We start from the raw sequence: 27,614 nt of genomic DNA, 5'->3' as shown, positions 1-27,614 counted from the left end.
AAGTTCTTAATGCCTGTGTTTATTTGTGTGTGAGGGCTGATAATCTGAATGTTAGAGTATATGAGCGTTGTAGAAATTCGATGGGTTGTGCGGAAGTGTGGGGGGTGTGTGTGTGTAGGGTGAGTCTATGTATGCACATGAGAGAGCTTATATTTGGAGTGTTTGCAGGGACGTGTGGATATAATTGTGTTTTGTGAATTTTGATTTATAATTCAATGTAAATTTAATATGTGTTTGATGTATTCAAGTGCTTCAGTAAGTGCAATTAATTTCTTTTAATAATCCTATTGAGTTTTTCAATGTAATTTTTTTATGTTTTTTATGTCATTATAATTGTAATATTTCATGTAATTTGGCCTCCGGGCCACGAATTGAAATAAATTTAATCTGAATCTGAATCTGAATCTGAATTACTGACAATAAAAGTTATCGAATTCAACATAATCTTGCATAATTATAATGGCTCACTTCAATACTAAACAATTCTGATTTTGGAATCTAGTACCAGTTTATTGATCGCGAAAGCCCGAGTAAAAAATCCACTTGGGAAGCTAACAAACAGAGGGAGGGAGTATGGTGACTGAAAATATCAGATGTGAAAATCTATCAATTGCACACAAATTAATACAAATCAGCATTTTATGCTTAAATGTAATAGCCAGAGTATGCAAAATGGGCAAGTGGACTACGGAGAAGTCTACAACAACATGAACAAGACGAACCAAAAAACAAAAACAAGGAAAACAAGAAAAATGTAAAAGAAGACAATCTTGTCATGGTGAAAATGAATGGAAGAAATCAAAAGACAAAGGGGACAAAACATTAATGGTTTGCTCTGCGTGAAAAAGAACAATAAAAGCGGAAAAAGAAAGAACAAGAAAAAGAACAAGAATACTAAGAAGAACAAGAACCATGAGGAAAAACAAGAACAAACGCAAAAAGAATAAGAAGTAAAATAATAAGATGTAATAGTGAAAAGGAAAAGAAGGGATAAAAAGACAAAAAAGAAAACATATGTCTATCTTTATTCGAAATTAAGCGGAACTTGTTTGACTTACCTCTGTTTGGGCAATTGGATGCATGATGTCAAAGTCCTCATATGTTTTAGTTTCCCCAGCCCAATCAAGCATTGATTTTCCACGCAGTTTGACATTTAACGCTGTCAACAATTGACTTAATCTGCCTTGATCTGTTGGTCTTCCAATATGATATTCCCCATAGAACCTGTATAGATGATTGGGTAACAAGAAACGTTTTGGATATCAGATACTGTGGTTATCGTAAATCTATTTTCTGATAACGCCTCTAGCTAGGGTTTTACTCTACCAAATATTAAACGCGAAATGTCTTCTGAATGTTTCATTAGAAATACTAAAAACAACAAACATAATGTACGCACTTGTCAATCCATTCAAACGTTCCATCCCTCATCATTTTATCGAGGATGCCGAATTCAGCACCTTCTACGTCGAGTTTGAATATGACATAATCATCTTTGGTTGTGTGTTGTTTGATCCAATCAGAAAGGTCGACAGTTGGGACCTGAAAAAAACACCGAAATATTAACTAGATATATTGCAGCCTTATAAGATCACGAAGTCTAGCCGTTTACCTTGAAATGGCCTCTGATGACCGTGAAATTATTATAGACAAAATGTCAACATTGTGAAAAATGTCCGTACTAAGTTTAATAATAATCTATCTAATGAACTAGATCGACCTTTAGTTGGCCTCCGATGACCTTGAAATGACCTTCATCAAGTTTTGAATCATATCAACAGCATACCAATTTTCATTCAAATTGGATAAACTTTGGAACTTTACCATTTATTTACCATACTGATATTATTTGGGTATGCATATACCTGAAAATCTATAATGACTTTCTCGCATAACGATATCGCTTACCTCTGTCCGTACAGACAACTTCCTTCGACCACCTGTCTCCTCGTTGCGTTTCTCGTCGCGATCAACAAATAATGTACCACCGCCCCATTGCATGTCCCTGCCATTATTCATACCTTTATCGGGTGACCATGCAGACTCAGAATACGCTATCATTGTTCCTATGAGAGTAAAAAAAGTTTAATATCAGAATACAAACTTTCATCATGCAAAACTTTTAAGTTAACTTAAAAGTTCTTGGGATTCCATTCAGCAATAGTATGGGGTTCAAATCAGTCGCGTGCCTGGACCTTTTGGCCTAATTTTACCGAGATATCTGAGTAACACAATGGAACGTGTCAGTACACAGTCAGTTGATTTTGATATTGTGCTGTGTTTCTTAGGTAACAAAATGTCCTACATATAGTATTTGTTTTGGGTTGCTAAAACAAGTCAATTTTGAATCCCTCAGAGGGCTAATTTGGAATTGATTTTTAAAAAAAGTTTGAGCAGTTTAGACTTTTAACTTTTAGATGTAAACTTTGACCTTGACATTCTGGGCATCCAATGGCAATTACAATTGCAATTTTCACCACTTAAAGTCATAATGTACGATCTTTTTTCAGAATTTACCTTAATTTTTTCAAAACCGATTTTTTGGCATATTTGTAATACTTACACATGTTCTAATTTAAATCTATGAGCAAACTGTCAAATTCGTGCTATTTGTAGTAAAACGGGACGATTTTCAGTTGGTCCGACATAAAGTCATAATTTTTTAGATTATGACTTTATGTCGGCCACGATCGCAAACCGTAGTCCTACAAAACTAGCTTGGTTACGCTCCCTCCACATGCGGAGGGAGCGTAACCAAACTGGCCGCGTAGGAGACTAACTCTGAGGCCGCACTCGCTGTCCTAATCCAAATCGTGCGAGATGTTTCGAGTGATAGAGGTGAAGTTTATGATGTTGTTTCTTTGCAAATTCCCAATGTTTTTCGCGTCCAAATGTATTGGGAACTTTCATAATGATTGCATATTATCATTTTAGAAGAAAAAAAGAAAAATCTAAAAATTTAAAAAGATCGTACATTAAGGCTTTAAGGGTGTACTACACCTGTGGTAAATTTGTGATTATTTTTGCATTTTTCTCAAAAAATAATAACACACTGGTAACAAAAGTTTTGTATATTATTGGGGCAAGGAATCCAATTACTACACTGAAATTTCAGGGACTCAAGACAAGCGGTTCAGTATATATGATGCGAAATGAGGTACATCCTAGCGGTACCTTATTTCTTATCATAAATAACGAACCGCTTGTCTTGGGTCACTGAAATTCCAGTGTAGTAATTGATACATTGCCCTATAATATACATAACTTTTGTTACCAGTGTGTTATTAGTTTTGAGAAAAATGAAAGAATAGACACAAATTTATCGAGGGGTGTAGTACCCCCTTAAGCGGAAAAATTCAAAATTGTATTTAAACTCGTGCTCTCTTGTAAGACGTTGTACTATTTAGAGCGATTAAATGTCCATTATATGATATTTGCTTGGGGCAAACATAGAGGTTGTTAAGCAGACGGCAGTTATTACTCATGAAATCTCGCACTGAACGATATTGAATGTAATATTACCTTGATATGAGCAGTTCATCAGCGAAGGGGAAACGGTATGTCTGTATCCGTCCAACTATTAATTGACAAACGTTATGCAAAGCAACATGCTTTTGCAAAACAGCCTAAAACCGATATCTGATGCATGCAAGTTCTGGGGATCTCATGTACTCAGTACAAATGCTCAAAAATTTAGAGCTCTTTTAAGTAAGAAAAATAGTGTTATGAAATGAAACATGGGAATCGGCCATTTGTTGACACGGAGATCAATCTAGCTTCTCTTTTGATGTTCACTGGTCTCTCAACTAAACTTCCTATAGTCAGTTTACAAATGATCAATCTTAAACTGATCGTATACTGCATTTAAGATACCTTAAAAGTTATAGCGTTATTAATTAACTTTCGTGCGTATATGAAATGTATTCATTCATTCATTCTATCTTTATTCTGGTAAGCTCTTTCAATACATAAGTACTGATCTCCCAAGAGGTCCAGATCAGACAATATTATTACAAAACAAAAATGCAAAGAATGTTATAATACAAAAATGAGGATATGAAAATAATACAGCAATGAAATAGTCAAAAATGCAATTTACCTAGCGAGATACAAGAGCATTTGCCCAACAACAACATGACAAATTATGGATATTGCATCTGTGTATGGTTATCAAAGATGCCAAGAATATGTACAGTTTTAAACAAATGAGAGCAAAATATTTTCTTAAATTAAACTACAAACATTATACAGATATGACCGGGATATAAATGAATCAAACGGGGAATACGATGTAAAGTTGTAGAAGTAATATTTAATATCTATGTAACCATAATACGATGTTAACTCGTCAGATCTCCAATCATAACTAACTACTGGTTGATACAACATAATTAATATACAATAAGAAAGTGTGTGGGAGTAAGAGATGAACTAACTCTGATTGGCCCAAAGTTATGGTATGTGAGCAGGAACATAATAGCTTCCTGTCTATAAGACAAAGGACACCAAACATAGCCTAAGAATGTGTGATGTCACTGATGCAAGGTTATGCATTGTCTTGATGTTTCAGGGAAATCATCATATCTTGGAATCAAACAATAATGCAATTGTAGCAACATTCAATTAACCTAATCTTAATAAGGGTGTGGAGGACAACATTAATAAAAGCTTTAACAATATTCTAAGTAAAGCATTGCCGTCATCAGAGTAAGTCATACACCTACTAAATTAGTATAATGACCCTTGTTATACAGGCATGAGAATAAGATTAAAAATAAGATGTATCCATTTACCATTATAATATCATATTAAACAGAATTACAAAATGTATCACAGCATTGTTTAATTAAACAGCAATAGAATTTTTTAACTCATACATACTCATGGCCATGAAGTTTGAACGAATGTTTACTGGAAGATTATTCCACAGTACTGCAGCTCTATAATTGAAGGTTCTTCTTCCAGCAGAAATATTCCATGCAGGAACAATCAGGGCATTGTGAGTTTGACTTAGAGTACATTTTGTCATGAGTTGAGTGTGTAAAGGTGAAAATAGATGAGAGGTAGGATGGAGCCATTTGTTTCAGACACTTAAAAGTAACAATCAGTGATTGATTATCCCATCTACAATTAAGTTTTACCCAATTCAGGTCTTCCATCATTTTGTCAATTGGAGTTCTGATGTCAGCATGGAGCAGCATACGACCAGCTTGTTTTGCAAGACCTGTAGCTCATGATGATAATAAGCATTGAAATTATTCCATACAGAACTACAGTAGTCAACATGAGGGAAGACTAAAGCTTTAGCAAGCATGTTGACAGTACTAGGTGGAAGATAATTCTTGACTCAACCGATACATTATGATACATTAGATGACATATAATTAACATGTTCACTCCAAGATAAGTTTGGATCAAATACAACGTAAATATTTATATTTATTTACAATTTACATGCTCTTATTTCCATAGGTAAGAGATATGTCCTTAAATTTACTTAATTTCTGTCTAAAGCAGCCAAATAGCATGATCTTAGTCTTCTTAATGTTTAAGGTGAGTTTGTTAGACTTAAACCAGCAGGCTATCATATCAAGGTTATTCTTGAGATTAGTTTGTAATATTTTTGGATCTGGTGAACTTACTAATAAAGTTACTAACAGATTCTGGTAAGAAATTAACAAAAATAAACAAAGGGCCCAATATTGATCCTTGTGGTATCCCAATATTAATATCTTTAAAATCAGAAAGAGTAGAATTTATATTGACTGCTTGAGATCTACCACTCAGATACGATTGGAACCAGTCCAACGACATGCCAGTGATACCATATGAATACAATTTTTCAAATAAAAGATAATGATTTATCGTATCAAAGGCTTTTTTAAGATCTAAGAAAATTGACCCAGTTACTTTACCGTTATTCATGTTATTTAGGATATAATCAATTACATCTAGTAGAGCAGTATTAGTACTGTGATTACGTCTGAAACCTGACTGACATGGAATTAAAATATTGTTTAAAGTAAGGTAATTGTAAAGTTGATCATGAACGGTACGTTCTAATATCTTATATAATATTAGCAGAGCTGATATAGGCCTATAATTACTGACCTTATTCTTGCCACCATCCTTGTAAATAGGTGTAACCTTTGGTTTTTTCCACATAGAAGGAAAGACAGAAGTGAACATGGAAAGGTTACATATATATGCAAGGGGGTGACAAATGACAGGAGCAGCTAATTTCAACAGTTTCATACACAAATTGTCAATACCAGTACTTTTGTTATTGAAAAACTGACAAGTTTGATCGAACACAAAATCATGTGTTATGATATCAAATTTAAAATCTGTATTTTCAACATCATAGTAAGTATCATCATTGAGTTTACAAACACCATCATTTAATACTACACTTAAAGTTACCAGCTAATGTGTTTCCAATAGAGGTAAAGAAAGTGTTAAAATGATTAGCTGTTTCTTTATCATTTGAAGTGAGCCCATTTTGAGTTTGTACATAAGTAACATTAGATTTATTCTTAGGAATTATTTTCTTAATTGTACTCCATAATTTCTTAGAATCGTTTACATTTTCATTGATGGCCTTGTTACGACAGTTCTCTTTTTTAATGTCTTATTTGACTTTGTTTCTTAAGGATGGGGTATGGACGTTTGGACAGTATTTTTTGTGGGACATAAGAGCACATCAGGCATATCGAATTGCATTCTGAATACGAAGAACGTCCTTCTGATATCAAATAATTTTGATTTTTTGAAATTCGCGATACAATTTGCATCCCAATAGTGTCAACAAAGTCGTGTTCATTCAAGTTCTTAAAAGATCTAGATTTAATGGTTTTCGGTAGAGCCTTCATTTTCTTATTTTTACGTACAATATAAATTAGTGGAGAGTCCTAAACTATGTACACCTGAACATGAGACTTGTTAAGCAGACGGCAGTTATTACTCAATTATTACTTGAATTGTGTCTCGTAAACCATCATTTATTATCATGATTATATTGCCACAGCCAACATACTTGTCTGTCTCACCTGTGTTGTCCTGTCTCGTTTTGCACATTGTAGTTATGTCGCTTTATAATGTCTCTTGTCTCTACACGTAGTATTTAAGTTAGCTCTCTCATATATTTCTTTCAGGGTGGCCAAACTTGTACGAGCCTTGTGCTCTTTTTTGGTCATCCCTCCATTAATTGCGTTTGTTTCGATTTATATGATAAACTTATATGGTAAATAAAACTGAAACTGAAACTGAAACTCATGAAACCTCGCACTGAACGATATTGAATGTAATATTGCCTTGATATATGCAGTTCATTAGCGAAGGGGAAACGGTATATCTGTATCCGTCCTACAATTAATTGACTAACTTTATGCAAAGCAACATGCTTTTGCAAAACAGCCTAAAACCGATATCGGATGCATGCACGTTCTGGGGATCTGGTGTACTCAGTACAAATGCTCAAAAATTTAGAGCTCTTTTAAGTAAGAAAAAATAGTGTTAGACCAACAATTTAGCAGTTATGAGGCCCGAAAGTTTCCATAATTCCAGGGTTAAGACAACCTTAAGTATGTTTCAGGATTGAGTTATGGCGCCAGGTATAGCTACCTTGGTTCAGTTAGACGGGGCAGTTGTTTAGAGGGTGGCGCACGATCTAGCTAATGTCCTTAGACTTGCCAGGAAACAGTTATATTGCTCCCAAGGAATTTCTCTGGGCATCTTTCAAGGAATTGAGAACATCATCTCCGATGAAAAATGTGCAAGTATCTGGTTTACCAGAACGGATGGAAATCGATTTGCATTTGACTGGCTTCAGGGCCAGATCCATGGATCTGGTGAGATCATAGATTTCATTCATGATTTTTTGGTGGTGGCGTTTGTTTGATGTAATTAGACAAAAATCATCAGCAAATGGCAAAGCTTAAAGTGATATAATGACAACCATCTAAGTTGTAGCCATATCTGTCGTCCAGAGATTTTAAATGTTGCACAATTGGGTTAAACAAAGCCAGAAAGATGGTCGGAGACAATGGATCATCCTGAAAGAGCCCCCTCTTGAAGTCAAAACCGGGCCTTTAACTTGCCCTGGTAATTTTCACTGCAAAAATTTGGTGTCATTTTCAAATCAAAACTAGTGTCTAAAAAGGGTCCTTAGGTGGCCACCTAAAAGTGTCTAAATTACTCTTTGGGTGTAAGAAATTGACACCTTTGGTTCCTTTTGACACCTAGGGTGGCCACCTGAGGACCCGTTTTCAAAAAAATTCATCACATTTAACATGGGGTGTTAAATTGGCTCTCTAAGGTGTCATATTGAGATTGGAATCTGGACGTCGATACCAATTGGTGGTCCTGCCCAGTATTTTTTTTAGATGTCGATGTACAATTACACCCTAATTGGGGTGTATTTTGGGACAATTTGACAATGATATCGAGTCCGTAAGTAACAAACTGCAAGATTTCCAGACATTTTTGATTTCATGATTTTGTTTTCATTTTTAAGCTTATAACATCAGATCAATCATTCAACCAGTGAGTAAGCTTTACCAACACAACAACCCAAAATCCACAAAATTCCAAGTCTCTAATTGTAATTTACAATTTAGTCGATGCAAAAGTAATCAAAGCTTACATTACGCTAATGTTATCATGATTATTATGATTATTATCAATGTCTGGAAGTGTAGCAGTTTGGTACTTACCGGACTCGATAGCATAGACAAAATGGCGACAAGTACGTATGTCGAGATCAACACTTCTGTTTGTGTCAAGGCGCATACTTTAACATGTTGTCAAACGCTCAAACTGGTGTTAGAATACTTTGACACCTCGAAAAACTGTGCGCTTTTCCCGCCACCTTTTGACCCCTTAGGTGTCGTTTCAATTAATCTTACACCGGTTTTGGTGTAAACTACTAAATAATCACTGAAAAGTGTCGGTCGGACACTTACGGTGTCACCGTAAATTGATGTACAACATACCACTATTGTCGATTGCACACAAGCTTAAAGTCAAAACAAACGCCTTTTTCAGTGTCATATACAGTTGTCTCCTAAAAGGTGTCGCTGTGACACCAATTTTTTTCAGTGTTGAGTATAGATTTTCACCATGTTTTCAACATACTCTCACAGATTGGGTTTGGTATGTCATTTCTCTGAAGGGTATGCATATGATTGATTATAAAGTTGTGCTCAACGGAGCCTAAATCATCTTAGGTCAAAACGTAATATGAATTGTGTTTTTCTTTTAATAATCATGGTAATTAAAGCAATAATATTGATTATAAAAATGGACTTACAGCACTTTGTCTTCCTAATTCACACCCCATTCACACTACGCAAACATAATGGCATCTATTTCCGGTACGTGCTTAGATCCACTCATGCACAGGGGTCAAATTTTCAAAAATACTCCGATCGTAATTTGTCTCTAATTATTCCTCTTGGGGAACCCCATAGGAAGATTTGTTTGAGAAATCTGGTGGATTCATGGATCAAATTAACCTATAGCATGTATAGGCCTACATATATTCGTCAACTCGGTTCATTTTTCACCTAATGGGACTTTGTAGTTCAGACTAAGCCGTAGTTTAAACCTGCATAGGCTGTAATGGGTAATTATTTATTATATCAATTCATTTAAAAAATCTTGGTAAAGCTGTTTTAAATCTCTATTCGACTTTCTGTCCATTATCACATGTTGAAAACTAGAATTTAATTAATCTACATTATTAAGGGATCTAGAATGAGCGTTTATTGCGTTTCGACAGTATATTTTGTGGGACATGAGAGCACCTCAGACCTATCGAATTGCATTCTGAATACGAAGCATGTCTTTCTGATATCAAATAATTTTCATTTTTGAAAATCACAATATAATACAAATTTTATGACAAATTATAAAAATTTAATATTTTTCAAATTTTTGATAGATGACAGTCCTCGAAGTAAATTATATAAATCTAATGATATATTCTTAAAGTGTATGTAGCTGGGAGGAAAAGCCGACGGTCAATTGAAAATTTTGACCTTTCATATTGAAGATATGGATTTTTCCCAAAAGACCTCATTTTTTTTTGTGTTTTGGGAAAACAATCCATATCTCCAATACGAAAGGTCAAAATTTTCAATTGACCGTCGGCTTTTCCTCCCAGCTACATACACTTTAAGAATATATCATTAGATTTATATAATTTACTTCGAGGACTGTTAAATATCAAAAATATCAATTTTAACGATTTGCCATAAAAAGTGTATTAAATCGCGAATTTCAAAAAATGTAAATTATTTGATATCAGAAGGACATTCTTCGTATTCAGAATGCAATTCGATATGTCTGATGTGCTCTAATGTCCCAAAATAAATACTGTCCAAACGTTCATACCCCACCCTTAAGCACACCGTCACTCCAACAAAATTCGAGAACATTAATTAATTATTATTGAAATCCATGCAAGCATATGGATTTCTCAAACTGTGTGGAAATCAGATTTGATGAACCTTGTATAGCTATGTTTTTATTACATCGTCTCAAGAAAATATTTCCCAAAATAGGTAGTTTTCATTTTTCTCCATCAAAATAACAGTTTAGAAGTTATGCGTTTGAATGGTTTAACTGGGTGGGCAACTGCAAATGCTCACCTAGTAAATTATTTTGCCACCCTAGGATATTCAACCTGCCCATTGTCCCAAAATTCCCAACAAGTAAATTATTTTCCCAACAATTGGGCATTTATTTATAGTTGGGAAATAGGTCAACGTAATTCATGGTTGGTCATCATTATTTCCCGCCTTGAGCCTGATATTTATGATGACCTATCCTGTTCGAATTTATCTTTTCTTTTAATAATTATTTTGACATAAAGTTTTAATAACACTTCTACATTTTTTAATATCCTGTATTGGACTATTCCATTTAAAATGCACACAACACGCTCTGTGGCAGATTCCATTGTCATTTCAATTCCAGTTGCACTTTATGGTCAATCCATATGTTGGTTAATTTTATATGAATTTCCAGCTAAAACTTGTTGAAATTTATAAAAATCCAGCTGAATTTTGCATAATTTGGCCTAAATTAGAAAATTGTATGTGGAATTCTAAATCTATACCTTTTCTACCTTTTATGTATGAAAAAGGTTGGATCTGGTGAACCAATTCTCGCTATTCGCAATAAGGGCGCCGCCAGCGGTTTGCGACGTAATCGTGATGTATCATGGGAAAATCGTGATGTATCATGGGAAAAGGTCGACATCAAGTCCGCGCAATACGAATATTACCATGCTATTACATAGGAACACGTGACAATATTTTTAGTTTGTCAATATAAAGGGTATTACACGCAAATCGATAGAGAAAAAATCAATTGTGCACATTTCAAATCACATTATTAAGTATTATTGAGTATCGATTCGCGTGTAACACCTTTATTTTGACAAACTAAAAAATATTGTCACGTGTTCCTATGTAATAGCATGGTAATATTCGTATTGCGCGGACTTGGATGTCGACCTTTTCCCATGATACATCACGATTACATCGCAAACCGCTGGCGGCGCCCTTATTGCGAATAGCGAGAATTAAAGCTGTTGGATTTGGTTGGAATTCCAAAATCTTCCACAGTGGGGTGTGGTTTTCAAATGGAACAGACAGCCCGATTTGATTGGTCATGAGTCTATTAATAAATTAATCTATAGTTGAAGACACAGATAAAATTACTAGTTTGCGCCTGACGTCATCTGTCAATCAAACTCGAGCTCGATTTGTTTACAAGTGTCGTGATGATGAGTTGCTGAACGCTGCGGTAAAACCGTGCGCCTTACTTTTAATTTTGCACCTTCAAACATACAAACCATCTCAAAAGCCAGGGCTCAAATGTTAGGTCTATAGTAGGAAAATTTCATTCCCGAATGCACCATGTCAACAATGCCTAGAAAAGTTGCTTTTTGCCTTTAAAATGTAAATACATTTTCGCCATTTTCTGCTATTCCTTTTCTCCGATCGGCACCAGATAAATCGACTTTCCTTTTTACGTGCTCTTACCGTTTTTATCAGAGACAGCCAATGGACAGTGCAGAATATGGTTCGCATATGGTGCGAAATATGGAGCTAACCGGTCATCAATTTCAAATGAGTGGATGATGAAATCATGTCCACCAGGGTAGGTCTCCCGGAAGAGTTGCACAGTTGACGCTGTATTAGCTCCACAATCAAGCAAGATCTTCCGTTGATTAATCGGTGGGCTGTGTTTAATTGGCAGATTCCCGCTGTTTGTGTATCTTAGCAGTCTGTAACATAAAAATACAACAATATAATCGTATGCTTGTAGTAAGAAATGGTGATAACTCACACTTTTTATATTTGAGCCTATTAAAGACACATTAATTATGTGTAATAAGGGTTTTGTAAATAAAGCACACATCGTGTTTTTATCGGTCTCGCAGGATTCTGGCTGAAAAGCAAACTGGAATATACCTGCACCCCTCGGAGAGCCATGCTATGAAAAATATTATGTTAAAAATGGGCTTAGGTAGTCGGTCATCCACCCTTGCACAGTATTTTGTTGGCCTGGGAGCATATCAGACGCAGTAAATTGCATTCTGAATACGAGGAATGTCCTTTTGATATCATTTTTTTTATTTTAATGATTCAGCGACCCGCCACTGCTTTTAACAATGAAATTTGATTTTTTTAGCATACTGAGAAGTAAACAAAATAAAAACAAAAAGGGGACGAATTGTATTGACCCTATATATACGCTAAAAACATGTGATGCTTTGAGATTAACACAGGAATAAACATTGAACCACTTTCCTAGACAAATTTCATTTAATGAGGCAATACAACCGATCGAATTTGGTGTTGAAATGAGCAATTACACCTATTTAATGTAAAATTAATTTTCTCGGCCAAATGAAAAGCAATAATTTTCATTCTTTTAAGCAAATGGCAGAAGTAAACTATAATACTTGGTACTGCATTTTTTTTTCAAACCCTGATGTTAAACTTAGGTGTGAAATTTAGGCTTCTGGTGTAAAATTTTCGATTTTCACAGGCTTCAACTTGGCCCGCGAGCTTTTTGAGGGGTCAACGTTTTTGCTTTTCATAATTCGCTAACGAAAGACATATTCCAACTTTCTAAAGCACATCATATAAAGCTATATGTCATAGTTTTGTCAGAATTTCGGTTTTGATCACGAATGTACACATGGATTGATGATTTTGGAAGCCACAATAGAAATATCGATAATTTCTTCTGGTTATATTAGATATGTAGTACTGGTTGGACATTTTGGTAATCGCAAGTGAAAAAAGGTGAAATCAAAACGGATATTGTGACCAAACTATAATATAGACCCACACGATGTGCCTTACAGAGGTGGAAAACATCTTTCTTTAGCAAACTATATTAGTTTGAAACGCTAAAAAATGAATTCCGATAAAAAGCTCGCGGGCGAAGTTAAGGCCTATAAAAATCAAAAATCATACACTAAAAGACACAATTTCTTGCTTAATTTTAACACCAGGATTTTTGTTTTTCAAAAATGTATATCCAAACTTTTTAACTGACATTTGTGTCAATATATTGTTTTATATTTATTGACCGAGAAAATTATTTTCATAGCAAAAAGGTGTATCTCTGAATTGTGCTGATTTCAACATGTATCGATCGACTTTTAGCACGATTGTGCATAACAATAGAAGCTGGTGACTAAAGTTCTGAGTGTTTAGAGGCACTTTATAGAGGTATACTAAACTGTATATTAAACTGGACATATGTGATGCGATCAAGCAAAATCAGTCGGAACTCGAAAATATTGATTTTGAGATATAGTCAAACAAAGGAACTATTTCCTTTTGTTTCCTGTTGTTTTGGAAACTCTTTAATTGCTCAATCTTTGGAACTGGTTGTTCAATTTCAATGGGGTTTTCTGCAAAATGCAGCTGTGTAAATGTTTGTTACTATCCTGTAAGAAACTGAAAAGTTATTATCTCCGAGTTCCGACTGATATTGCTTGATCGCATCACATATTATGTAGGGCTACCACTAGTATCGCTGTGAATGGATATAAAATCGGCATATCCACACAACTTGTGACACAAGTACACATACGGATAACATCACTAAATAAGCATAATTATTTCCAAAGTCGTTTTACATGACCGCAGCCAGGCGGCGAGTGACATGATTGAGCCGGCAACTTGTGAAACCGTCCGGCCGTATGGCATTTTCCATATACTCGGTTAGTTTTGTGGGGTTCATTATCGAACCCCAACGGTTTTAGCTTGTATTTATGTTATTTAATAACATAGGCCTATTCGTTTGTGATATTTCAAGCGTTTTAAAATTTCAAAATAATCCCATTCAATTACACGTTCGACGATGAAAATTTACTGAATTTAGAGAATGCACGGCGACCACCACCTGACCGCAGCGTATCTATTCATGTTTGCATGTTTTCAATAAAAATACTAGGTACCTATGCGCATTAATCATCAATTCGAATGAGTTTCATTCGGTATAAGCAACACGTACATGAATGCATTAGTCTTAAGCAAGAACTAGGAGAGATATTAACATATGCCGACATTAATTATTGGAGTAGTGATCATGGTGAGTGACTGGAGCATATAAATATGTTATCACTTGAACGTTTCAACCTGTTCGCAATACTGTAATTAAAGGGGCCTAGGGCATTCGCAGATTTTGAGTTTAAAGATGTTTCCACAAAATTTGTATTTTTTACACATTTCATATGAATTTAAGTTGAGGAAATAATATTTATTTATTGTATTCATATTTATCCAGGGTAGCCCAATTCAGCTAATAGCTGGTCTAACATGGGGCCCTGCAATACATTTACATAACATTAAAATGCAACAATTATCAACATGCAATCTATATAAAATATACAACTATTAGATACAAAATTAAAATACAGAAATACAAAGTAATATAAAAACACATCATAAACAAGTACATGCTCAAATTTTAAGACTTGAATCTTTGCTTGAAAGTCTGCACATTTGTTGAACTTCTTACATCATTACTCAGCTTATTCCAAACCTCAACCCCACTGTACGAAATCGATGATTTAAAGTATCCAGTGTCATAACCATTTGTGCAAGACGGTAGAGCCAATAAATTGGACGCAATTGGTGTTAACATTATGCTTTTCATGCACATAAGAAAACCTGTTGATAAGGTACTCTGGTGACATATCATTTAGACATTTAAACATTAACAGTGATTTGAAAAACATTGCCCGATTTGGAAGTGATTCCCATCCTAATATAGGAAACATTATATCAGAAGACGTAAGGTAGTTGGCACGCAATATTATTCTAGCAGATCGCTTCTGTAAAACACATAATTTACGTACATCTTCATTATTGAAGCGACCAAACCATATTACACTACAATGGTCGAACTGCGGTTGGATAAGAGCCTTATATAACACATTAAGAGTGCGAACGTCAAGAAATGTTTTAAGACGTCTCAAGAGTCCTATATATTTTACAAAATTATTATGTACGACAGAATTAACATGTTTTAGCATGTCATATGGATTATTGCAATTGCCATCAGACTGTCTGCTGAGGATCACAATCGCAATCTATATCTAAATTGGGGTTATATCTCACAAAAGCATTAATATTTCCAACAACTAACAAACATACGACGTAGTGTATCATTTTGGCATCTTTCAAACTTGTGCAATACAATAATTTTTATCGAGTTTATTTTATCTTTTGTAAGAATAATCAATATCTTATCTTGTTTTAGACATGCGTTTGAGAGATCCCAGGCTTTTTGACCTGTTGTTTATCTTTTGCGTAATCTACAGAACCATTTCTGGTGACCGTGACGCCGACCTTCTACAGACTGACCTTGACCGACTCACAGTGTGGGAGCATACTTGGCAAATGAAATTTAATCAAGAAAAGTGTTTTATTATGAAAGTTACAAACTCACGCAACCCCAAAACACATACATACTCATTAAATAACACTACCCTGCAGGAGACGAACTCACACACATACCTCGGGGTAGAATTGTCGAATGACCTTAAATGGAATAAACACATAGACCATATGACTGCAAAAGGAAACCGATCATTGGGGTTCATTAAGAGTAAATTTGCGTTCATGCACACAAGATATCAAAGATCTGGCATACCGCTCGCTAGTTAGGCCATCACTTGAATATTGCTCAGCGGTCTGGGACCCGTATACTACAGAACTCATACATCAGGTGGAGGCAGTTCAAAGGAGAGCGGCCCGCTTTGTAAAAAATGACTACGACAGATACAGCATTGTTACCACCATGATCCAACAACTCCAGTGGGGAACACTAGCCAGAAGGAGAAACATCACCCGTCTAGCCATATTTCAGAAATCGATACAGGGTTACCTTTCCATACCAGTGCGAACGCTACTGCGCCCGGTACAGCGCTCCACCAGGAGATCTCATTCACAATCATTCATCGAACTTCAACCATCAAAAGATTGCTTCAAGTATTCATTTATTCCAAGAACCGTCATAGACTGGAACAATCTACCACAAGAAATAATCAATATCCAAGAACCCAAAGCATTTAAGAACCAGCTCAAAGATCACTTCACCACTTAAGGAAGAACAAGCGCACACCATACCCGATTCGTCTTTCCCCACTAGGGGTGTTGAGTCGTATTCAACTAGAACTAGAACTACCACATGTCGGTTTTTGACATATTTTGTGCAATGAAGAAACTAAACTAAACTAAACTAAACATATTCACGTGGAATAACATAACGTGTACACACAGGGAATTTCACTTAAACAATTCACGAAGAAAAATATATGAATACCTGAGTGGAAGAAGGGCCCAACTCCATCAAAACTGTTTTTTAGATATTAAAATCTTTTAAACGTAGATTGCGAATAAAATAGTGGAAATGAAAATGAAAAAAAAAAACATTTTAAATATAATTTGTTACTTTTGAAAATATCCACTGGCAACGTAATTCCTGCTGAGCGATCAATATTATAAGTATAGCACTACATTTCACATTGTGCTCGGTACAACATATCAAAATACAGAACAGGAAATTTAATTTGATGTAGGCCTATTTTTTACGACACATAAGCATGTTTGGGCTTTTTTGAAGCTATTTTCATCTAGATATCGATTATTGAAAACACGCAAAAATGGTTAGTTTGTTAAACTAATTCATACACGCACTGAAAATAGCCCATTATCGACTGCAAACTTAGATAGGCCCTAGTGGTCGTAATCAATAGCACTGCTCCCCGGGAGCTGGTTTTAAAGCCACTTGATAACAATAGCTCTAATTGGGGTATCTGACCATCTCAAGTGGCTATTATGTCGTATAACTTGAACTCAATATCAAGCTAATGGATTCGAGGCCTTCCAGCCACTACCCATACCCATATCAACAAACACAAATTGTGAAGATTCCTCGAAAAATATACGGGATTTCTCGAAAGTGATTCGAAAAGGGATTTCCCTTTCACAAAAGGGATTTGTTTTGACGCTTCGCCTAACCCTAAGCCTAATCATAATCATAAACCTAATCCTAATCCTAACCCTAATCCTAACCCTAAACTAACCATAACCTTAACCCTAAGCCTAACCCTAATTTCGTGTAAAATTACATGAAGGAATAACCTATAATCCGTCAATGTCTTATTATTAGATTTTCTACAATTGTTATGAGGTTCTATACATACATCAAAATTATGTAAAATTTGACATAATTATGTCAAATTTTCGCTCGTAGGTAACATTCGACTACCGAAAGTTACCTACGAATAATATCTCAGAAAAATTTAAATGCCGGCTATTGAAAGTTGGTAGTATTAAAGAGCGTATTATCCTGCACCTATTGCTTAAATATTTTGGGAAGCACGATGGCCCAATGGTTAGGGCGCGACCTTCATAATCGAAAACATTGCGGGTTCGAGCCCCACCACGGCCAGTGTGTTGCGTCCTTGAGCAAGATAGCTTAATTACCAATTGCTTCACTCCACCCAGGTGTAAAATGGGGAGCTGCTGGGGGTAATCACAATCTAGGTCGCTGAGAGTACATGCGCATCAGTTGCGGACTTGGTGAAACGGAAATTATTCTAATATATCCTAATGGCAGCGGAATAATTGTTGAAGTGCGCTGATAATTAGGTCATACCTAGCTGAAGCGCACGTTAAATCAAACAACATTAATTTTATTTATTTTTTAAATATTATTTACTATTCTATCAGTTTGTGGAAATGACAAAGCTTTTAACATGTATTCGGAAGTAACGCATATGTTTTTACCAAACCTACGCCTGTGCCATTAATCATTTCTGGCAGCCAAACACAATAATAATGATGTCTGGATACTATGCATTTCAGTATTGGACATATCAAAGCTTCTATAGATCACGCATTAATTAGTGACTTCTATTTTTAAACAGATATCTACTGCTATGAAAAATTGTATTCGTAGGTAACGTAAAATATACCACTTAATTATTACAAAAAATCCACAATTATTTTATGTGAAAAATTGAACAGGCAAATCTGTAAATACACACCTTTTAGGAAATCAATATAGAATCAATCCAACGACTGCTTTTCAATACTAAAACGAAAGCCAAGTGTATATTTGACCATTATAAATAATGTATAAATGTGTTAGCTGATTTTTGTTGCAGATGGGATTTAAAAGTTCTGTAAACTTTTCCAAATCACGCGTTAAAATCATGCATTTTACTGACTCATTTTTGACGTTAAGGGCTGAGAGCACATCACTCAGACATACCGAATTGCATGCATTCTGAATTTTGAAATTTTGAAATTTGCGATATAATACAAATTTTATGACAAATTATTAAAAATGATATTTTTAAGTTTATCAATCTAATGATATGCACTTAAAATTTAAAATTGATACATGTCTGGTTCACTATTGTATTTAACTAATTCATTTAATTGACTTGTCATTATTTTTTAATTACCTACATTAACTACCTGGTATTGATGGTATTGATATGCAAAAACGAATACAACCTATGCAAAAATGCATAAAATGCACACAGATTCCTACAATTGTACGAAATTTATATCTGTAAAATGTAATAATAATAATACAAAATTTGATTGAATGTCATGTTTGAAAACTCCATAAAAGTACACAGGACCTCTTTATTAAATGTTGAATGAAATGCACACGTGTCTCAAAAATCTCTAAACCTGTCGCACAGTAGTGTAAAGTTCTCAAAATGTGATAAGATTTCTGCAACTTAAAGGAGGATTTCGTGATCCTAGCATGATCCTCTTTTTATGACATTTTTCAGTAGATATCCACGAAAAAAGCTTATTTCCAAAATTTCAGTTGATTCCGATTTTGTGTTTGCGAGTTATGCATGATTATGTGTATTACACTGCTCCATAGACAATGTGTTGTAATTTCGTTCTGGTGCACCAGAACGAAATTCAAATTTGGCGATATTTTTGCTAAACGAATTAATATGCAAGAAATATTTGGTATATAAACATTATGTAGCCAGAGGTATCCAGTGGTGTAAAAATCTCAATATTTTTTGTGAAAAGTGGGGGGATGAGGCTGTGGATCACGAAATGCCCCTTTAAGTGATTCAAAGGTGCATTTAAATTGTCGGCAAATTGCATAAAAAAGTTGCATACAAATTTCATTACAAAAGATTAAACACACTTTTCATGAACTAAATATCTATAGTTCTCAACTTAAAACACTAATATGTTCAGTCCATAAATAGGGTGTTTATTTTCTAAAAACAATATACAGGGTGAGTCAAAAGAGAGCAATAGTGCAAAGAATCCATCTTTATTTTATAACCAGATTGAACTTTTAGGATGATTATATTCATTAGTGGTTAGTGGCCTTGTAAGAAAAAAAACGGAAGTAATTAGCACTTACCGTTCTGTTGTTATGACACATTTTACAGCGATACTCTTTCATGCTTGTCCACGGGACATATGTGACCCGGCAGCACAAATGAGCCGTAAATTCCCTAAGTTGTATTCTGAGTTACGGTGTAAAATGTGTACGAAGGTCGTATTCATCGAATTTAAAATTTCGATATAGAATTTCCCGACTAGATTAGTCTTACTTTGTGGAGGAACTTCTTTAATCATTTTTCGGGCTGAAACTGGTATAGAAATATTTTAAGCACGGATTTGTAATTCTCACTGCACGGATTTCTATTCTCACTGCACGAACCCCGGGGCACGAACGTGCCAGGAGGAGTGTTAAAATAGCCCATCACCTGGTCACCTGGTATGTTGCAACACAAAGTAAATGGGGCTTACAAAAGAAAGTTCATCAACAAGTAAAATTTCACTGAAAGTACTAATAATCATAATCATATATATTTTCAATTTCACATGAAACGATTTAGAAATCATAACGATCCAATGTCAATTGGGCTTACAAAAAGATGGTCTGATGTGTAATATCATTTAGTTGTTTTATCATGCAAGAATGATGTGATCATATTCAATATGCTATAATTGCATGCATCATAGACATGTTATGTTCTGTTGCTGAATATCCATTTCTAAGAGAGACAGGACCAATATAAATTGCATTCGTCATTAATTAAGCCTTGAGATCACGATACTAGAGTCCTACTTCTATCAGATATTGGCAGCGTAGCTCTACATAAAACATCATTTGCTACCTAATGTGTCTGGGTGATGTGAGCAAAAAGCTCTATTAAAGGGTCATTTGCACACAAACACATAAAATTGAAAATTCAATTGACAAACAATGTTGAAATGTTATTGGAAATTTTACCGTTCATTCTTTAAGGGGGTACTACACCCTTGTGGTAAATATGTGACTATTTTTTGCATTTTTCTCAAAAATAATTACACACTGGTAACAAAAGTTATGTATATTATTGGGGCAAGGAATCAATTACTACACTGAAATTTCAGTGACTCAAGACAAGCGGTTCAGTATATATGATAGGAAACGAGGTACATCCTAGCTGTACCTTATTTCTGATCATAAATAACAAACCGCTTGTCTTGGGTCACTGAAATTCCAGTGTAGTAATTGTATTCTTTGCCCCTATAATATGCATAACTTTTGTTACCACTGCGTTATTAGTTTTTGAGAAAAATGCAAAAATAGACACAAATTTATCGAGGGGTGTAGTATTACCCCCTTAACCTATAAATCCTGAGGCATCTCATCTCATATTTCAATACAATCTTAAGCTGCATTTATACCCGATCGCCGAGCGATTGCGATGAAACACTTATGGAAAGCGATGGGCAATCGCCAAATTTTGCGATGCATCGCCCGCTTTTGCATTTATACTTATCACGGCGATAGCGATTGCAGACGACGATTTTAAGTATTCTAAATGCCACAAAATACGTTTTTAAAACATCAGTTGCTGTCAATAATTGGCAAAATAATAGATCCAGTTGGTTGTCGCATTAGTTGACGCATTCACGTGTCAAGCGATATCGCTGGGAAGTTGAGATTTCTTCAACTCGCAAAAGCGATTTGAATCGATTGATCGGCTCGACGCTCTGGAAATGTAAGTAAACACTGAGCATGCGTGAGAATCGCTTTTTCTGCACACGCGTTCGAGTATAAATTCAGCTTAACCCAACAATGAGTAGTGGATGACACAGATGCTGATTTTCATGTATATCGGTGGTTGGGGGCAAGGAGGTCCTATCTACAATAGCTGCCAGGTGTCAGATGTGTATAATATAGAATGCAGAAATTGACAAATGTCTTTCAGATTCGAAACCATCAAAACTATATTTTACTACTGTCCAATCAATAGAGGTTATCCACTTTACTCATGCGTGACTTATAACAAAATGCGCTGGTTCCCGTAGTATTCCTCATTCAAACTAATTCAATGCACGACCTCGGAGTTTAGCGGGCTATTTTGAAATAGTCATTATTGCACATGCAGGTACTTCTTTTGAAAGTCCTAAACAAGGTATAGGAGTCGCTGGTAGGATATGCAGCTTATAGAACACGGATGACCTGTATTAGCTTAGATTATTGTTTTTTAAGATATTTGCAAACATAAAAAAAATGTGGTGAAAGTCATCAAAGATTTTTACTTTTCAGCTTTTCATACTTTTTACAATTTAACTTTACAAGAAGCAAATGAGAATCATTGATTTTGCTGTTGAAACCAATGGTTTAAGCCCAATCGGATAAAGTTTACCATGTGACCTTTGACCACGGGTAACCGCAGGATGTTCCCCTCATATCAAGGCTGATTTGCACCAAGTTTAAGCCCAATCAGGCCCAGTTTAACATGTGACCTCAATAGACATTTGGCCTCTGGTTGACCCCAAGCTGTGGTACAAATTATATTAACCTCGGGCCGGCTGTTCTTCTGACTAAATTTGGTGATCACTAGTATGTAATTTAAAGAAGTAGTAGCATTTTTAAAATTAAACCTATGTTCTTTGACCCCTATCTGTGTATAACTTATATCAATCTTAGGGTCATCGGTTCTTAAGGCCACGCTTGGTCGAAATCGGGTCAAGTGCCTGGCACTAGTAGCATTTTAAAGATTTTCACATAATGACCTCTATTAAACCCTACATGACCTTTCACCCCTAACTGTGTATACTTTCAAAGAAGCTTGGGTCAGTGCTACTTGTAACCAAGCTTGGTCGAGATTGGGGCAAGTGTTTGGCACTAGGTTTGACGAAAGAAATAGAAATAGACAAAGCTGTAGTCTAAGACTCATAATTATTGCACAGCCTCTAAACATAAAGCCACAAAATCAGTATACCACTGGGAATTCATTGCACTAGTCATGAACCAAGCAACACATCTGCAAATTGTCTGCGAATTTTGTATTTTGGCTAAACTCCTCCGACAGAAACGATGCTATATATATTATATTTCTAGTACTGGCGTATTTACACTGATACATTGACATACATACCTTTCACTTTCCACTGCAATCAGTTTCAGTTGGTTCTAGGATTTTGCTTTCTAAATTATGTTCTATTCATTTCTACGGTATACTCTATTATATAGAAGTGAAATAATCTGTTTGAGCTTTTTACATTCAATTTGGCCTAGATGTTATATATAGTTCATTGCACATGAACTCGCTTGTGACAATTTCCATGAGTAAGTTATTTGCAAACAGGGGTTTCTGGAACATGCTACTTGAAGGAACTACCCAGCAAACACAAAAACATTTTTAAAACGTTTTAAATAAGTTATATTTTGGGTATTGGTTTAGGTAAAAACGTTTTAATAACATTAAAATGTCGGGTTATATAAAGGTCATGAAATCGTTTTAAAACATTTTGTATGAAAACACACTAAAACAATATATTTAAAATGTTTTCGAAATATCATTGTAAACTATTTTGGCAAACATTTTTGGCCAAATATTTTGTCAACACATAAATAACATTATGTTAAAATATTTGCACCCAGCAAAAACAGAAATGTTCTTAAAATGTTTTTTACAAAACGTTTTAATAACATTTAAATGTCGGGCTATATAAAGGTCGTGAAAACATTTTTAAAACGTTATTGTAAATATTTTGGGCAAACATTATTTGCAAAATATTTTTCCAACCCCAAAATAACATTCTGTTTAGAATGATTTGTACAAAGTTTTCAAAAATGTTTCTGGAATGTTATTAAAACGTTTTTATACCCTTTATATAACCCGACATTTAAATGTTTTCTGTAAAACATTTGTGTTTGCTGTGCAGTAAATTACCAACAAATGTTTTTTAATATTATGAAAACGTTTTATACTTAATGTTCTCTTTATATAACCCGACATTTAAACGTTTTCTGACAACCTTTTATAATCCTTTGCGAATGATGTCGAAAACGTTTTGTGTTTGCTGGGTACAGACTTGACATAAACTATGGAATATTTTTTCGCAAATTTTCCAAAACTATAGTCTGGAAGGGTCTGAATAAACCGTACGGGCTAAATATTAATTGGGGTGTGTGTCGGGAGATTATGTAAAATAATTTCAACAAAGGGTATATTTCAAGTGTATTTCAGCTCTGACGAATGCCAAATGCTGACGAAGTTTAGGAAATATCACCCCTCAAGCCCCAATAAATTTGATATTAACAGAACAATGTTGCATAAAGTCCCACAAAACTCAAAATCTTAAATCCTCAATTTTTAGGCAAATGCACTACATTATAAACACCATAATTTGAACTCATGCAAAGCACATTTTCTATCAAACAATTATTTTGCAACATCTCCCGACACACCCCAATTAATATTTAGAACGTGCGGATTATGCAAGCCCCTTACAGATTAGTCTTGGCACTTCGTGAAGAAATATTCCACACTTAATGTCAAGTCTGTACTACTCCCAATTCCAGACAAATACAGAATTTTTTTTTTTTGATTAAAAATAAATCATATTATCCTGTTTTGCCACATACAATTCATCCCGATCCTGTAGTTAGGCCTACTGAAAAGTCTCATTTTAATAGTTGGCCAATTATTTTAAATAAATACAAAAAGCATGTGTTTTCTTGTTTGAGGGTTATTTTTGACACATACTGCAGTTACTGTCCGTTTTCCTATACACAATACACAGTGCTCTCACCATTGACGCGCGACCTTTACAAATAGTGTATGTTAGAAGTATAATATGTATTTGGCCTAGTTAACATCACTGTGTGAAAAATAACCGGCCAATATTTAAAGTATTCTCCAAACTTCTAGCAAATATATATCTCTAACATGACCTAAAATTACAGCTAGGTTAGATGTTCAGAAATAGTCGCACTTTCGTAAAATATGAGTGAGGGCAAGTCATAGCTAGCTCATAGCTAGCTAACTCCCCCTGTTAATTGAATGGAGATTTGACCGAAAATATTGGTAACGGACCGCTCAGTTCTGAAGGATGCTTCAACAAACGGTACAAGCTACATTTAAAGTATTCTATGAAATTCTAGAAAATATAGTTTTGTAACATGTCCTAAATTTTTAGCTAATTTAGGTGTTTGGAAATAGTCGCACTTTTGTGTTTTAGGAAGGATATGTAAACGACAGATAACACCAAAAATATGAAGAAATTATTTCCAAACCGTGTTAAGTCAACAATCATTATGTTGCTCATTTTCAAGAATGCTGGTTAACAAAAAGCAGACCATTGTCTCATTTCGTGAACAAAGGTCCACATACCATTGTTTCCTTGCGTTTCCTTTATAATCGGTTACCCAACTGAAACTATAATATACCAGCTCATTGCGATACCGCACATGTAAAACAGACACATGTGCACAACCAGAGAAGATCTGATTTAATCAGTTGAGCTGTTTTCAATTAGTTTTATCTTGGTTTAATAGCTTTTAATGGGGTTTAAGTCCTGCAAAGGTCGAGGTGAATTCTATTGTAGAAGTCTAAGAATTTTACAAATTATTACTTATAATATCAGTCTATGTACGAGGGTGGGTCAGTATGTAATATATATATGGATTATTCTCATGGCATTTCTCAATGATCACATAAACACTGTACCTTTGTCTTTCAAACAACACATGTAAAAATTACATCACACACATGATTACGTAACATCATGAGCATAAAGTCAATATACTATGGACACTGCCAAATCACGCAAAAAGGCGGGCCTTTTAAATTACAGCAAAGGTACGTGTTTAAAATGTCCGCAAACGTACAAGGTGAATGGCTAGTTTTAGGCAGGAATAAACACTAGGTCCTCAATATGCTTTTGATAAAATATGTGCCTTGCTATTAAATTTGGGAGGAAATGTGACGTCTGAGAACTTCAACAACTTTAGGGCTTGAATGGAAGCAACATTATTCTGCAGAAATGGCGAAAATAAAAAGGCAGTTATTACAAATTTATGACATTGAATATCACCAAAATGAAACAGATTAAAATATAATAGTGGTCACGTGTGAGAGCTCGTACTCAGTACTATGATAACTGGTGCGAATCAAACAACAATCTGCACATGCGTAGGTAGGATGACCGAGACAACATGTTCAAACAGGACCAAAATTGTAAAATTCCATATAAATATAGGGCTTAAAATATTACAAAATGCTATGAAAATTTTAATTTAAATATTCATATGAATTTTTATGAATGATCTCAACCTCAAATGAACAGAAAAGTTTTTAAAGTAAATTTCTCAATCAAACGATGGCCTCTCTCTCTGTACCACTACTTTTTGTATAAATGTAACAAAAGTAGAATAACAGTTAGATTTTAATCACGGATTCAAATATTTTCAAGGGAGACTTCCGTTTTAATGTTTGGGGATTAGTCAACAGAATCGGCAAGAAAACTTAAATTTCCATGTTTGCTATTGTTGGCAATATCAAAAAATATTTGACCACGCATTTTAAATAAACTTAAACCTTTACAGCCCAACAAACATGGTTTGTGTTCTATAACTGTTCCAAAAGGCAGCATTTTCCATACTTTAATTCCCGAGAAAATATAAAATATACAACAATACTCATTTCAGCTTCTTATTTCCCTTCACAAAAACAACTCATTTTCAGCAGTTGACTCTAGACCATTGATTGTATGCCAATGCTGTTACGTAATCATGTGTGTATTTGATAAAAAGTGATTTTTTCCTAAGTTTGGACGGGAAAATGCGTAATTTTGATTTTAATGACCTCGTTACCCTAATTAATTTTGATTTTTCAAAAAAAAAGCTTTCCGGATAGCCAAAAAGAGAGCTTCTTTGATTTTTTGTACTTCCTCCTTTTTGTCTTCCTCTTCTGTGATTTGTGGCTATCCGGAATGGGCCTTTAAGCAAACACCGAAAAAGAGACTCCAAATCTAGGGGGATGGCAGCTCTTCCTTACAAAGAAGGACTCTTCCAACGCGTACGGCGAGTATTCAATAAACATGGTATCAGAACCGCCTTTAAACCACATCAGACACTTAGAACATAAAACTGAAGCAGAAAAGGCTTCAAAGAAAGCCTTCACTAGATCTCAGAGACAGGCCTCCATTACAGGGGAGGATAACAAATCGGCAATAACTGATCATGTTTCTGAGGAAAACCATGTTATTGGATGGGAACAGTCAGAAATAAAGGACAGAGTACAGAACAGAAATAAGAGATACATCAAGAAGCCATCTGGATAAGAAAGAAGGGGCCAAAACACTCAACAGAGACCAAGGGAACTACTTTCTTCCGCATATTTATGACCAAGTCCTAAAACAAACAGCGCCACCAACGTCAGATCCGCCAGGAAGCAGCCGTCGAGGTGCAGAAAGTGGTCATACAATTTGAGAAAGTGCTAATTGTTAGCACGAAACTGTCATTGATCGAGGTATGTAACATCTAATTCTGGATTTGCTAAGAAGAATTTTGCTATATTTATTTCATTAACAATCCTGATGAACTTATTTGTCTAATTACCGAAAAGTAACCATAAGAAAGGCGCAAATATAAGTTTGTGGTGTCCTTTAAAGGGAAGCCATCTACTTTTGTCGTTCTTTTCATACTTTTCAATATTCCAATTTGGATTGTTGGAAAGAGTATGTGACTCAACATTTTTGTGTGTGTATTCATGTAAATATTACACA

The 27,614-nt window shown here is 34.9% G+C and overlaps 1 protein-coding gene across 1 annotated transcript in view; it reads right to left on the bottom strand.

Annotated features, from left to right (window-relative positions):
* Window positions 1-27,614, bottom strand: part of LOC140160561 (uncharacterized) — an 86,254-nt gene that overhangs the window by 9,268 nt on the left and 49,372 nt on the right. Inside the window, exons 2-5 of the mRNA XM_072183805.1 lie at window positions 12,054-12,298; window positions 1,909-2,066; window positions 1,400-1,542; window positions 1,059-1,224 (exon numbers count right to left, since the gene is read on the bottom strand). Coding sequence (XP_072039906.1) covers window positions 1,059-1,224; window positions 1,400-1,542; window positions 1,909-2,066; window positions 12,054-12,298 — 712 coding nt within the window. The remainder of the gene's footprint in view (window positions 1-1,058; window positions 1,225-1,399; window positions 1,543-1,908; window positions 2,067-12,053; window positions 12,299-27,614) is intronic.

Source organism: Amphiura filiformis, chromosome 9 (assembly GCF_039555335.1).
Source record: "Amphiura filiformis chromosome 9, Afil_fr2py, whole genome shotgun sequence".
Lineage (NCBI taxonomy): Eukaryota > Metazoa > Echinodermata > Ophiuroidea > Amphilepidida > Amphiuridae > Amphiura > Amphiura filiformis.
Note: the sequence above shows the minus strand (reverse complement) of the source record. Positions and strands in the feature narration are given on the sequence as shown.